The sequence below is a fragment of the Heterodontus francisci genome, chromosome 7, assembly GCF_036365525.1.
Source record: "Heterodontus francisci isolate sHetFra1 chromosome 7, sHetFra1.hap1, whole genome shotgun sequence".
In the NCBI taxonomy this organism is placed as follows: Eukaryota; Metazoa; Chordata; class Chondrichthyes; order Heterodontiformes; family Heterodontidae; genus Heterodontus; species Heterodontus francisci.
The window spans coordinates 114,894,618-114,906,855 of NC_090377.1; the positions used below are offsets into that span (position 1 = coordinate 114,894,618).

General features: G+C 44.7%; 1 protein-coding gene across 5 annotated transcripts in view; it reads left to right on the plus strand.

The window, feature by feature from the left end:
- Positions 1–12,238, plus strand: part of ube2f (ubiquitin-conjugating enzyme E2F (putative)) — a 163,652-nt gene that overhangs the window by 35,557 nt on the left and 115,857 nt on the right. For 4 of the 5 annotated variants that reach the window (XM_068035928.1, XM_068035929.1, XM_068035927.1 and 1 more), the window contains one exon: positions 753–891. The exons of the other annotated variant lie outside the window; for it this stretch is intronic. In XM_068035928.1, the coding sequence (XP_067892029.1) occupies positions 774–891 (118 nt within the window). In that variant the 5' untranslated portion in view covers positions 753–773. The remainder of the gene's footprint in view (positions 1–752; positions 892–12,238) is intronic. 5 annotated transcript variants of the gene reach the window in all.

Here is a 12,238-nt window from a genome sequence, read left to right on the forward strand (position 1 = left end):
TACTCGAACAGTCTCTGATTTGATGGGTTATTTCTGTACTGTAACCAACTGTAATTTGATGGGCTGTTTCTGTACTGTAACAGTCTGTGATTCAATGGGTTGTTTATATACTGTAACAGTCTCGGATTCGATGGCCTTTTTTTGTACTGTAACAGCCTATGATTTGATGGTCAGTTTCTGTACTGTAGCAGTCTATAATTGAATGGGCTGTTTCTGTACTGTAAACGATTTTGATTCGATGGGTTATTTCTGTACTGTAACAGACTAGTTTGTTGGGTTGTACCTGTACTGTGATATACTGATTGAATGGGCTGTTTCCGTACTGTAACAATCCATTCACTGGGCTGTTTCTGTACTGTAACAATCTGTGATTCGATGGGCTGTTTCTGTACCATAACAGGTAATTTGAAGTCCTGTTTCTGAACTGTAACAGTCTGTGATTCAATGGCCCCTTTCTGCACTGTAACAGTCTGTAATTGAATGGGCTGTTTCTGGAGAGATTTTGATTTAGTGGGCTGTTTCTGTAGAGAAACGGTCTCTGATTCGATGGCCTGTTTACTGTATCATTCTGTAATTCAATGGACTGTTTCTGTACTGTAACAGTCTGTAATTCAATGGACTGTTTCTGTACTGTAACAGTTTGTGGTTGAATGGATTATTTCTGTACTGTAGCAGATTGTGCTTCAATAAGTTATTTCTACTTTTCTGCAAATGGGAAAATGTTTCTGAAATTATTTTTAACTCGTTTTCAGGTTCAAGCAAGTGCATCAGCCATGTTGACTTTGGCAAAAAAGCTGAAGCGTGAAGAGGGTATGAAAGGGAGAGGCAACACAAATCCAGGGGCAGACTCATCCCGTCGTGTGTCCATTAGAGATAAGCTGCTCATCAAAGGTGCGTGACTCCTCTCTGCGGCTCTTACATTGTGCGACCCACACATTAGTGGGTGTGGAAGAGAGTTACTAATAAGTTTGTAATTAAATCACAGGGTTTGTGTAATGCCGCAAATAGATGCTGATATGAACATCCTTGTGAACCTGCTCTTAGATTGTAGCAGCACTTCTAATGTATTTTTCTATGGTGGAGGGGGCCTGTGAATGGTCACACACTCCTGTGGAGTTGACAGCAAGGGAGAGTTAATGTGGCAGAGGGATGTAGAATGGTTCTGTATTGGTGGGGAGTGCAAATCAGTTGAGTTTCTCATACCATCAGCGAGTTTTTTGCAATGAGCAGCTGAGTGACAGTAGGTCTCGGAATTTGGCTCACAGTATGTGCTGAATATGCTGACCTCTGCTAGGAAGGACACACAACCTCAGAACTCCGGGGTACAAATGTGAAAATCAGACAGAGTTCCTGGTCCTGATCTCTACCCAGTGACTGCTGCTGTGAAGTGTGTGTTTGAGGACTTCTGATGTGGACATGAGGTTGACATGATGGCTCTGGTGAGCAAATATCCTGCGGGCACTGACTATCCAGGCTCACAGCTGGGAGAGGTACCACTGCCTGCTTGGCCTCTCCACCTGGGACAGGTACCAGCTCCCAGCATTCTATCTGAGAAGGTATCAGATCCTAGGGTGGGTTTGGAGGCAGGGAGAGCATATAATTGGATGGGATGGTGGTGTGGGGACCCTGCCATCTTCCCACCTCTGCTGCCAATTGAGGGCCTTAAGTGGGCAATTAATGCCCAGTTAAGGGCCTCATCCCACTGCTGCCGCAGTTAGATGAGCGGCAGGTGGACGGGCCTGTCGCCGCGTGGGAAGCACGGCAAGAAAAGACATGCAGGTTGCTTGCCAGCTCCGGGGGTGGGGGGATCTGGGGGATCCCTCATTAAAAGACACAGTGCCTGAACGAAGGACCTGGCATCAGGAAGGGGGACCCTCTCAGAATCACCTTGCTGCCAACCCCCTACACTTACCTCCCCCGCGACCCCCACCCCGTGAGACCCCACCCGCCCTCACCTACCCTTGGCCTGAGTCCAGCGCTGCTCCACCGGCAGCAGCCACTGCCTTCGCGATGGCGCTGTTCAGTTAAAGAGCTACCAGCTTCTGATTGGCTGGCAGATCTGGGGGGGCGAGCCTTCCGTCGCCAGGGTCCTTGATCCCATGGAAGGTGCAGAGCTGTCCAGTTAAGTGCCTAATTGGCACTTGATTTGGCGGACTTCCCACAGAAGGGGTGACGCAGGGTTCTCGGTAGTGTTTCGCTGGAGGTCGAGACCCCCGTCGCCCAGATAAAATCCCGATCGTTAACTCTGTTTCTCTCTCCACTGATGCTGTCAGACCTGCTGACAATTTCCAACAATTTCTATTTTTATTTCACAAACGTCATTGTTTGTGTTATCTTGGTTATCTGGTAATTGTAATTAGAAATTTCAGCAGAGGGAATAGTCATTCAAATCCCCCCCGACCGCAATGTTTTTCTGAACTAAATGTAAGTCCCCCTTGAAGGCTGGTTTTACTCAGCACCATTATCATCCTTTCTGCGTGGATCCTTTTATAACCTTTCAGTAATTATGCAGTCTCTACAGAATGCTGTCATTGCTTTAGCTACAATCATCACTTGCTCCAAACATTTCACATTCCAAGAAATCTCTGTGAAAAAGTTCTTTTTAATCCCCTCTTTCTGTAAATGTTTTTTACCCACAGATCCTGGCATTGTGTTTCTGATTTCCCAAGTGGAAATAATCGGCCTCTGTTTGCCTTATATGTCCCTTTTATTTGATGCAAATTCCTCACAAACGTCAGTTGGGGAGACAGTGGCATAGTGGTAATGTTACAGAACTAGTAATCCAGAGGCCAGACGAATGTCCTGGGGACACCGGTTCAAATCCCACTACGGCACTGGGGGAATTTAAATTCAATTAATTAACTGCAAAAAAATCTGGAATTGAAAGCTGGTCTCATGAATGGTGCCATGAAAGTATCATCGATTGTTGTAAAAACCCATCTGGTTCACTAATGTCCTTTGGGAAAGGAAATCTGCCGTCCTTACCTGGTCTGGCCTACGTGACTCCAGACCCACAGCAATGTGGTTGAATCTAAACTGCCTTCTGAACTGGCCTAGCAAGCCACTCAGTGTCAAGAGCACTTAGGGATGGGCAGCAAATTTTGGCCTAGCCAGCGATGCCCACATCCCATGAAAGAATAAAAAAAACTCAGCCCCAGTTGCTCCAGTCTTGCAATCTCTCTTAAAGTGCATTAAGTCTGCATGTTCTCATATTAAATTTGAAAGGACAAGTGTAATGATGGATGATGAGCTGTAGTGTGGCCCAGAGGATTAATCAGTGGCTTTTTAGATTGGTATCCTTGGTTCTGATATATTCTAGCCCTGCACACAAGAGGCTAGCTAATGGTCAGATCATGTTTGTATTGTTTCTGGTTTTCAGCTCTTTAAGCACATGTGAAGATGCCCTCTTTCATGCTGTGGCCGCTGTAAGTTAGTGTGTTGGATCTATGTTTACAGTGCATTTAGGAAATAAGCTGTTAGATCAGTATGCAGCCTGGGCATGCAGCAACCTTTGTCCACAGTGCACTGTGCAGTTACCCATTCTGTTCAGCCTCGGCCCTGGCTGATAACGCACTCACCTCAGAGTCAGAAGATTGTGGGTTCAAGCCACTTTCCACTTGAGCATGTTATCCAGGCTGACAGTTCAGTGCAGTATTGAGGGATAGCACTGTCAGAGGTGCTGTCTTTTGAATGAGATATTAAGCTGAGTCTGGACCCGAGTAAGAATGGCAACAATTGTAATGTTGCTAGAACTGAGAGATTACAGCAACTGGGAAAGATTGAACAGGTTGGGGCTTTTTTCTTTAGAAAAAAGACTTAGAGGTGACCTGATCATGGTCTTCAAAATTATGATGGGTTGGACAAGTTACATCTGGAGAGAATACCTTTGCTTGTGGGAGAATCCAACACTAGGGGCCATAGTAGGTAGTAACTAATAAATCTAATCTGGACATAAGGAGAAATTCCTTTATTCAAAGAGTGGTTAGAATGAGGAAGTCAGTATCGCAGGAAGTAGTTGAGGAAATAGACATTTGAAAGGGGACTAGACAAGTACATGAGAGAAAAGAGAATAAAAAGATATGCTGAAAGGCTGAGATGAGGTAGATGGAATGGAAGGAGACTCATGGAGTATAAATGCCAGCACAGACTAGTTGGGCTAAATAGCCTGTTTCTGTGCTGTGTATTGTATGTAACTTGAAGAACAACGGGGAGTTCTCCTGGTGACCTGGCAGATATTAATTCCTGAACCAACGTCAATAAAACAGATCAGGTCAGCTGTCTCATTGCTGTTTGTGGGACCTTGCTGTGCATACATGGGCTGCCATGTTTGCAACATTTCAACAATGACTGCACTTGAAAACTAAAGCAGTGGCTGTGAAGTCATTTTGTATATATCCTGAGGATATGAAAGGCACTGTATTGTGTTTAGTGTTCATATTTAGCTGTCAAGAGGCATCCAGTCTGTGTTCACCCTCTCTGATCTCCCCACACCATATGGTCACAGGGTGGAAATCATACTTTATGGTACAGGACAGTTTTCCTCCTTTAGTTGGTAATTGTACTGTCCAGCATGGTACTGATTCATAAAAAATCTGCCAGATTCCTCCTCCTGATCTCTATAGAGTGACTCCTGCTTTGTGAGTATGGATGATGAGTGAGTGCCCACCTTCACAGCACTCTCATTTCAGACTTGGGTGGTCAGGGCCTGTGCAACCTTCCCCCAGCCAAAGATCATCCCTCCGGTGGATGGTAGGAGTTTAGAATCAGAGGAAACAAGGCAGTGGGAACCTTGAAGCCTGAGAAAGCATTTCTCCGTTCACTGGAGTTCAGAATTGTTTATGGTATTAGCACTCCTGGGAAATATATCCATCTGTGAGCCAACACATACAAAAACTAAGTTGTTCATATCCATATGTTGTGGCTAAATTATGGAAAAAGGCTTGAAAGCCTGGCCTTTTATTTGAAATGCAGAATGGAATTTGTCTAGTTATTTTGGTGTCACAACACAGGATAATTTCCAGGGATGGAGGGTAATAGCGATTAATAACTCCAGACTCTCCATGGAGCTATCCTGAATTGGATTCTGTTTGAGGCACATGTGCCCTCCATTTTCCAGAGCACAGCTGGGATTTCTATCCATGTGAAGAAGAATGCAACTGAAATTAAAAATTGCCAGGGGTCTCACTGCTACCAGTGGCTTGAGGTGGTTTTTCAGCTTCTTTGTGATGTGCATATTGGATGCTCTGGAAGCCCATGGTGTAAAGAATAAGGAGCAGGTTAGATTTTTGCACTACAGTACATGGAGCGAGTTGTGGCTTCGTGTAACGTTGCAGATTGTAAGATGCGGGTAAATCAACTTGTACTGGTTTTAACATTCTTTGCTAGCTTTCAAGCTAGCGTCTCACTTAGCCCTCAGGAAGTTAACCTGGCCAAATCTTGGCTTTTATCCAGAATGTGTAATTGTACAAAGATTGGCATAATGCAATTGGTTGCTTCAGATTGGTGATTTACTGCTGATGATGCGAGCTCTAGCTTGGACACAGTTCTATGGGACCAGGTTGAGAAGGGTGAAATCTTCCTCATGTTTCTTTAGTCATGGAATGTTGCAGTGAGATGAATCTTGTGACTAATGGCTTGGAATTTCTAGTAGGTAATAGAGAGGCTTCTTTCAGCCTATGTGTAGATCCAGGACCACAATGAGGTAGATTTATGGCAAAAAGGGCATGCTTACAAGGAGGGCTCTGGCCTACAGTAACAGGTTACTCAGCACTCTTAGTGTAGTTGGGAAGAAAAATAGTGGCAATGGCAGGAAACTTTATAGTCAAGGGCATAGACAGATCTTTTCGCTGTTGTGCTTCGATGATTGGCCTCCAAAAACCACAGCCATCTTCCTTTGTGCTAGGTATGACTCCAACCAGTGGAGAGTTTTCCTCTCATTCCCATTGACTGCAATTTTACTAGGGCTCCTTGAAACTGTGTTCAATCAAATGTTGCCTAGATGTCAAGGGCAGTCACTGTCAGCTCAGCTCTTGAATTCAGTTCCTTTGTCCAAGGCTGTAATGAGGTCTGGAGCCAAGTGGTCTTGGCGGAACCCAAACTGAGCATGTTATTGGTAAGTCAGTGCTGCTTGATAGCACTGTCGATGACGCCTTTCATCACTTTGCTGATGATTGACAGCAGACTGATGGGACGGTAATTGGACAGATTGGATTTGTCCTTTTTATGGACAGGACATACCCAGACAATTTTTCATTTTGTTGGGTAGATGCCAGTGTTGTCGCTGAATTGGAGGAGCTTGACTAGAGGCACAGCTAGTTCTGCATAGAACACAAGCCGACAGCACAATAGCCAGGATGTTATTCGGGCCCATAGTCTTTTCCATATCCAGTGCACTCAGTTATTTCTTGATATAATGTGGAGTGAATCAAACTGGTTTAAGACTGGCTTCTGTGATGCTGAGAATCACAGGAAGAGGCTGAGATGGATCATCCACCCGGCACTTCTAACTGAAGATAGTTGCGAATGATTCAGCTTTGTCTCTTGCACCAAGTGCAGGGACCTGCCAGTTTACGTTTAGGCAACTCTTAGAATAAACATTGGGAAGACTGAAGCCATTGTCTTTATCCTCCAGCCTATCTAACTACAGACTCCATCCCTCTCCCTGGCCATTGTCTGAGGCTGAACCAGACTTGGCAATCTTGGCATTCCATTTGACCCTGAACTGAGCTTCCAACACCATATATTCTCCATCATTAAGATGAACTACTTCCACCTCCATAATATCCCTCTCTGCCCATACCTCAGCTTATTTGCTGGTGAAATCCTTATCCGTGCCATTGTTACTTCCATACTCGACTATTCCAAAGCTTGCCTGCTGTGCCTCCCATCTTGAACCCTTGGTAAATACGAGCTCATCCTGATCTTTGTAACCTTCTCCAGCCATACAACCCTCCAAGATCTCCCTGCTCCTCCAATCCTGGCCTCTACTGCATCCCCGATTTTTACCGCTCCACTATTGGCGCTTATGCCTTCAGCTGCCTAGGCCCTAAAACTCTGGAAATCCCTTTCTAAAACTTTCTGCCTCTCTACCTCTTCTCCTTTAAGATACTTCTTAAAACCTACCTTTTTAGCCAAGCTTTTGGTCATCTGTTCTAATACCTCCTTCTGTGGCTTGGGGTCAAATTTATATCTGTTGATGCTCCTATAAAGTACATTGGGACATTTTACTACATTAAGACACTAGATCAATTCAAGTTGTTTATTGCTGTAGGATAGGCTGCATAAAAGGTTGAAACGAGGGATAAAGGAAAATTGGACAGAGTAGGCAGTTGGGACTAGGACTGCTAAACACCAAGGCGGGCAATTTGGGCTGGACGCCTGTTTCCATGTTGTAACTTCTGTAAAATTCTAACTTTATTTACAATTACTGAACATTGAAAAATGCAAGGTTTAAGAAAGGGCAGCCACACGGACTTGTTGAAGCTAAGTAGATAGATTAATGGAATGGGCAGATGCAATTCAATGTGGATTAGTGTAAGTTAATACATTTTGGGAGGAATGAGGAAGCAAAGGGATGTTTACACGCAAAGCAGAGACTCTGAAGGATGTGGATGTGCAAAGAGACCTAGCGTTCAAATATACAATTCCCTGGAAGTGCAAATGTTGATAGATAAAGCCATAAAAAAGGGCAACAGCAGTTGGGTTATAAATAGGGGCGTAAAGTACAAGAGGAAAGAATTAACAATAAATGTATAAATATTGGTTAAGCCGCAGTTAGAGTTATGCATGCAACTTTGAGAGCTCTATTATGGAAAGGACATCAAAGTCATAGAGAAGGTACGGTGCAGGTTCACTAGGATGATGCCAGGAGTGCAAAACTATAGTTAATCAGAGACTTTAAAAACTGGACAAGATGTCAGCTTTTGTTCATTTGATTGCAGTCTCGCTTTTGAGTCAGAAGGTTGTGGGTTCAAACCACATTCTAGAAACTTGTGCCCATAATCTGAGCTAACACTTCATTGCAGTACTGAGGGAGTGCTGCACAGTTGGAGGTGCTGTCTTTCAGATGAGATGTTAAACCAAGGCCCTGTTTCCCCTCTCAGGTGGATGTAAAAGATTCCATGGAACTATTCAAAGAAGAACAATGGAGTTCTCTCTGGTGTCCTGGCCAATATTTATCCCCCAATCAACATCCACTAAAAACAGATTATCTGGTCATTATCTCATTGCTGTTTGTGGGAGCTTGCTGTGCGTAAATTTGCATGCCTTGCTTTTCTGCATTACACCAGTGACTGCATTTCAAAAGTACCTCATTGGCTGTAAATGCTTTTAATAGAGATAAAGACTGATTTAAAATCCTCCTGAGGCAGAAGTTAGGAGAAATTCCTTCACCTGGAAGGTTGTTAGAGCGTGCAATGCTTTGTCACAGAAAGTGGTTGCGGTAGAGACAATTGCATCTTTCAATGGGAAACTGGATATTTGAAGCAGAGGAAAATAGTGTCATGGGGATTGTGCGAGGGAGTGAAATTAGTTTTAAACTGCCCTGGCAATGAGCCAGCAGATATAATGGTCTGAATATTCCCTTTGCGCTGCGTACTCTTATGGTTCTTGTAGTACATGTTTTATTCATTTAATTAGTTATCTAATGTAACGACCTTGCCAGCAGTGTGTCACTTTCCAAAAATGCTGCACAGTGGAGCTGGGAGGAAGATTGCTTCAGTGGATTTTCATCTGAATTTGATTCTTGCCATTTGAAAGGCTTTGCAGCGTTTCTTTGCCTCAGCTTCCTGTCTCTGGTCACCTGCCCCCTCGGCATCTGTTATGAACTTCTACATGTACTTCACTTTATTGGCCAGTTGATTTTTTGATGGAAGTGCTGATTGGAGACCAGATCCTTTGTCTGAGGGAAGGAAAATCATATTTGTCCTTCCAGCCAGTTGAACCTGTGCTTTCTTCTGCCATTCCCCAATTTCTCTTGTAGCGCATGGCACACGATGATGGGCAGTAGGTTTGTTATCAGCATTCTCCTGTATCCTCCGGGAAGCTGGCACACGAACTACCCTTTCTCCGGCCTGTGCCCAGTGACTCTCAGTGTGCTGATTCTGACTCTATACTACTCTCTAAGGTTCTCACAGTGCCAGTATCAGAGCTGTTGGTTGTGAGAGTAAGATCAAGTGATGGTGCATCCTCATCAATTTCATGGGGAAGCTCTTGCTCTTCCTCCTGCCTCTGCTGAGGTTGTCTGGATGACAGTTCTTCTGTACCTGAAAGGATACAAGCAGTAAAAGAGGGTTGGGGTAAGGGAAGGGAGGGTGGTGAGGAGGAAAGTAGGAGCTCCATGGTCACACCATCTTCAGCTTCCACTTGATGCTACATCTCAGGGTGAAGGTGAGGAGGGAGTTAAAAAGGGGCATAAGGCTGTCTTACCATCATCCTGGACAGTCTCTGCTTTACCAGATGCCACAGGCTGCATTACCTCCGCTACATAATGCAGAGTAACATCTCTTCCAGGAGCTCATAGGGTGGAGTTGTGGAGCCCTCCCTCCTGTCATCTGCCTCTCCCTGGTGTTATGGGCAACTTTCTCTTGCAAGAAAGAGGGCAGAGTGTCATGATTGTGTAACACTGTGCTTGAGTGATGTGCCTGCCATAGCTGAATAGCTGGAGATGTGTGGAGGCAGGGAGGGTTGGGTGTGATTCTGCCAGCATTGGTAGATGTGTGTGTCTGAGGTGGAGTATGCGAATGTTAGGCATGAGACCTGAGTGCTGCTGGGTGAGTGAAGTGGGTGTGGTGCACTGAGCAGAGTGAGAGGTTATTAGCATGGTGGGAGTGAGATGTACTGTGAGGATGCATTCACTCACCTTGACCACCCCTGTGAGGTCATTGTATATTTTTCCTGCCTTGCTGCCATGTCCATGATGCCAGACTGCAGGCATTCACTTCCCAGGCAATGTGCTCTAATTCACTCTTCAGCCTGTTTCTTAAGGGCTTCTCTCCCATCCAGGGAACATTGCCTCCTTCCTGGAGTCCATCTCGGTGACCAGAGCCTCCAGTGCATTGTCACTAAAGCAGGAACCCTCTCCCTTGCCCACTAAGACTGCCTTCCAATCTTGCAAAATGATTTTCCATCAGCCATGATTACAGGCGTGCAGCCTCCCTTTAATAGGTAGATAGCATGTTGCAGGCAGGTCATGAATCGCAAGTCACATGCCAAAAAAAAGGGCAACCCAAGTTCTAACCCTTAATGTTTAAGTGTTTTTAAAATCTATACAACTATTGGATTCTGTAATATTTCAGTTGGAATGCCTCTGGCAATGTGCAATGTAATCTATAACATTTTGAAGTAAATTGTTATCTGTTCTGATACTGAATGCTGCCGTCAGCTTGCGCAGGAGTCAAACAATAAAAAAAAATTAGGAAGCTGCCGTCACCGAATTGCTAATGGTCTGACTCCAGTGATGTGACTCACTCCTGACAGCTCTGCATTGGAGCATGGTGCTCTTTTACGGAAGTCACGATCTGTTCTCAGTTCAAAAGATGCCAACCATTAAACAAAAGCTTTGCTCTGTGTTCTTTCTGTACATGTACAATTATATTCAATTAAATGTCCTAGTGTGGAAGGGGTTTATCCAAGCAGTTCAGCAAACACCCCTCTGAGATGAGTCTGTAGATAGTTGTTAATTCCATCATGGTAACAAATTATATTAGTTTGGGATGGCAACTGAATGGCATAAATAATGTCACATGTTGAGGTCCAGTCGGTTTGCATAACATTCCCTATGGGGATGTTGTGCTCAGGGAGGCAGCTTTTGATCGTACAGATGAAGAGATGGTATCTGAGTCATGAGATGAAAAGGCTTTGCAAGATCAGTGGTTTCCATGGAGTAATCACCTGTAGCTGGGCTTGAGGGCTGTTAGGTTAAACAAGGCATAGCATTATTGGCAATCTGTGCAAGGAATGTGGAAAAGTTTCCGAAGTGTGTTTGAAACCATTTGAAAACCAGGATTATATAAGAAATGGTTTGTGTGTAGCCCATTAAAAGGAGCTGAGTTAATCGCTGAATGTGACCTGTAAGTAGGGGACTTGCCAACATGAGAATGAAAGCAAACCGTTAGCTGCTGCCTTGTGTGAGGAGGTGCAATGAATGGCTTTGTTACATGTGAGGGAGATTATTGAAGTGGAAAATGGCTACCACAGGCTGGGAGTACACGAAAGCATTCTGTTTTGTTTAATTATTCGACCTGGAAGCACAGTTGCCTGCCACTTGACTGTGAGTGCTGTGCCATGCATTTAGAACATAGAACAAAAGGAGGCCATTCAGTACAGAAGGAGGTCATTCAGCCCATCGTTCCTGCACCGGCCGAATAAGCTATCCACCCAAACTAATCCCACCTTCCAGCACCTGGTCCATAGCCCCGCAGGTTTCAACATCTTAGGTGCAGATCCAGGTACCTTTTAAAAGATTTGAGGGTCTCTGCCTCCACCACTGATCCTGGCAGTGAATTCCAGACACCCGCTACCCTCTGGGTGAAAAGGTTTTTCCTCATGCCCCCTCTAATCCTTGCACCAACACCTTAAATCTGTCGGTCCCCTATTAACCGACCTCCCTGCCAGGGAAAACAGGCCCTTCATAATTTTGTACACCTCAATCAAGTCACCCCTCAGCCTCCTCAATTCCAGGGAAAACAACCCCAACCTATCCAATCTTTCCTCATAGCTGCAACCAGTAAGCCCTGGCAACATTCTTGTAAATCTCCTCTGTACTCTCTCCAGAGCAATTATGTCCTTCCTGTAATGTGGTGACCAGAACTGCATGCAGTACTCCAGCTGTGGCCTAACCAGCATTTTAAACAGTTCCAGCATCAGATCCCTGCTTTTGTCCTCTATAGCTCGGCCAATAAAGGAAAGCATTTCATATGCCTTCTTCACCACTCTATCTACCTGTCCTGCCACCTTCAGGAACCTGTGGACATGCAGTCCAAGGTCTCTCACTTCTTCTACCCCTCTCAATCTCCACCTGTTTATTGTATATTCCCTTGCTTTATTTGTCCTCCCCAAATGCATTACCTCACACTTCTCTGGATTGAATTCCATTTGCCACTTTTCCGCCCACTCAACCAAAACATTGATATCATTCTGGAGTCTACGACTCTCCTCCTCACTATTAACTACATGGCCAATTTTTGTGTCATCAGCAAATTTCCCAATCATACCTCCCACATTTAAGTCCAAATCATAA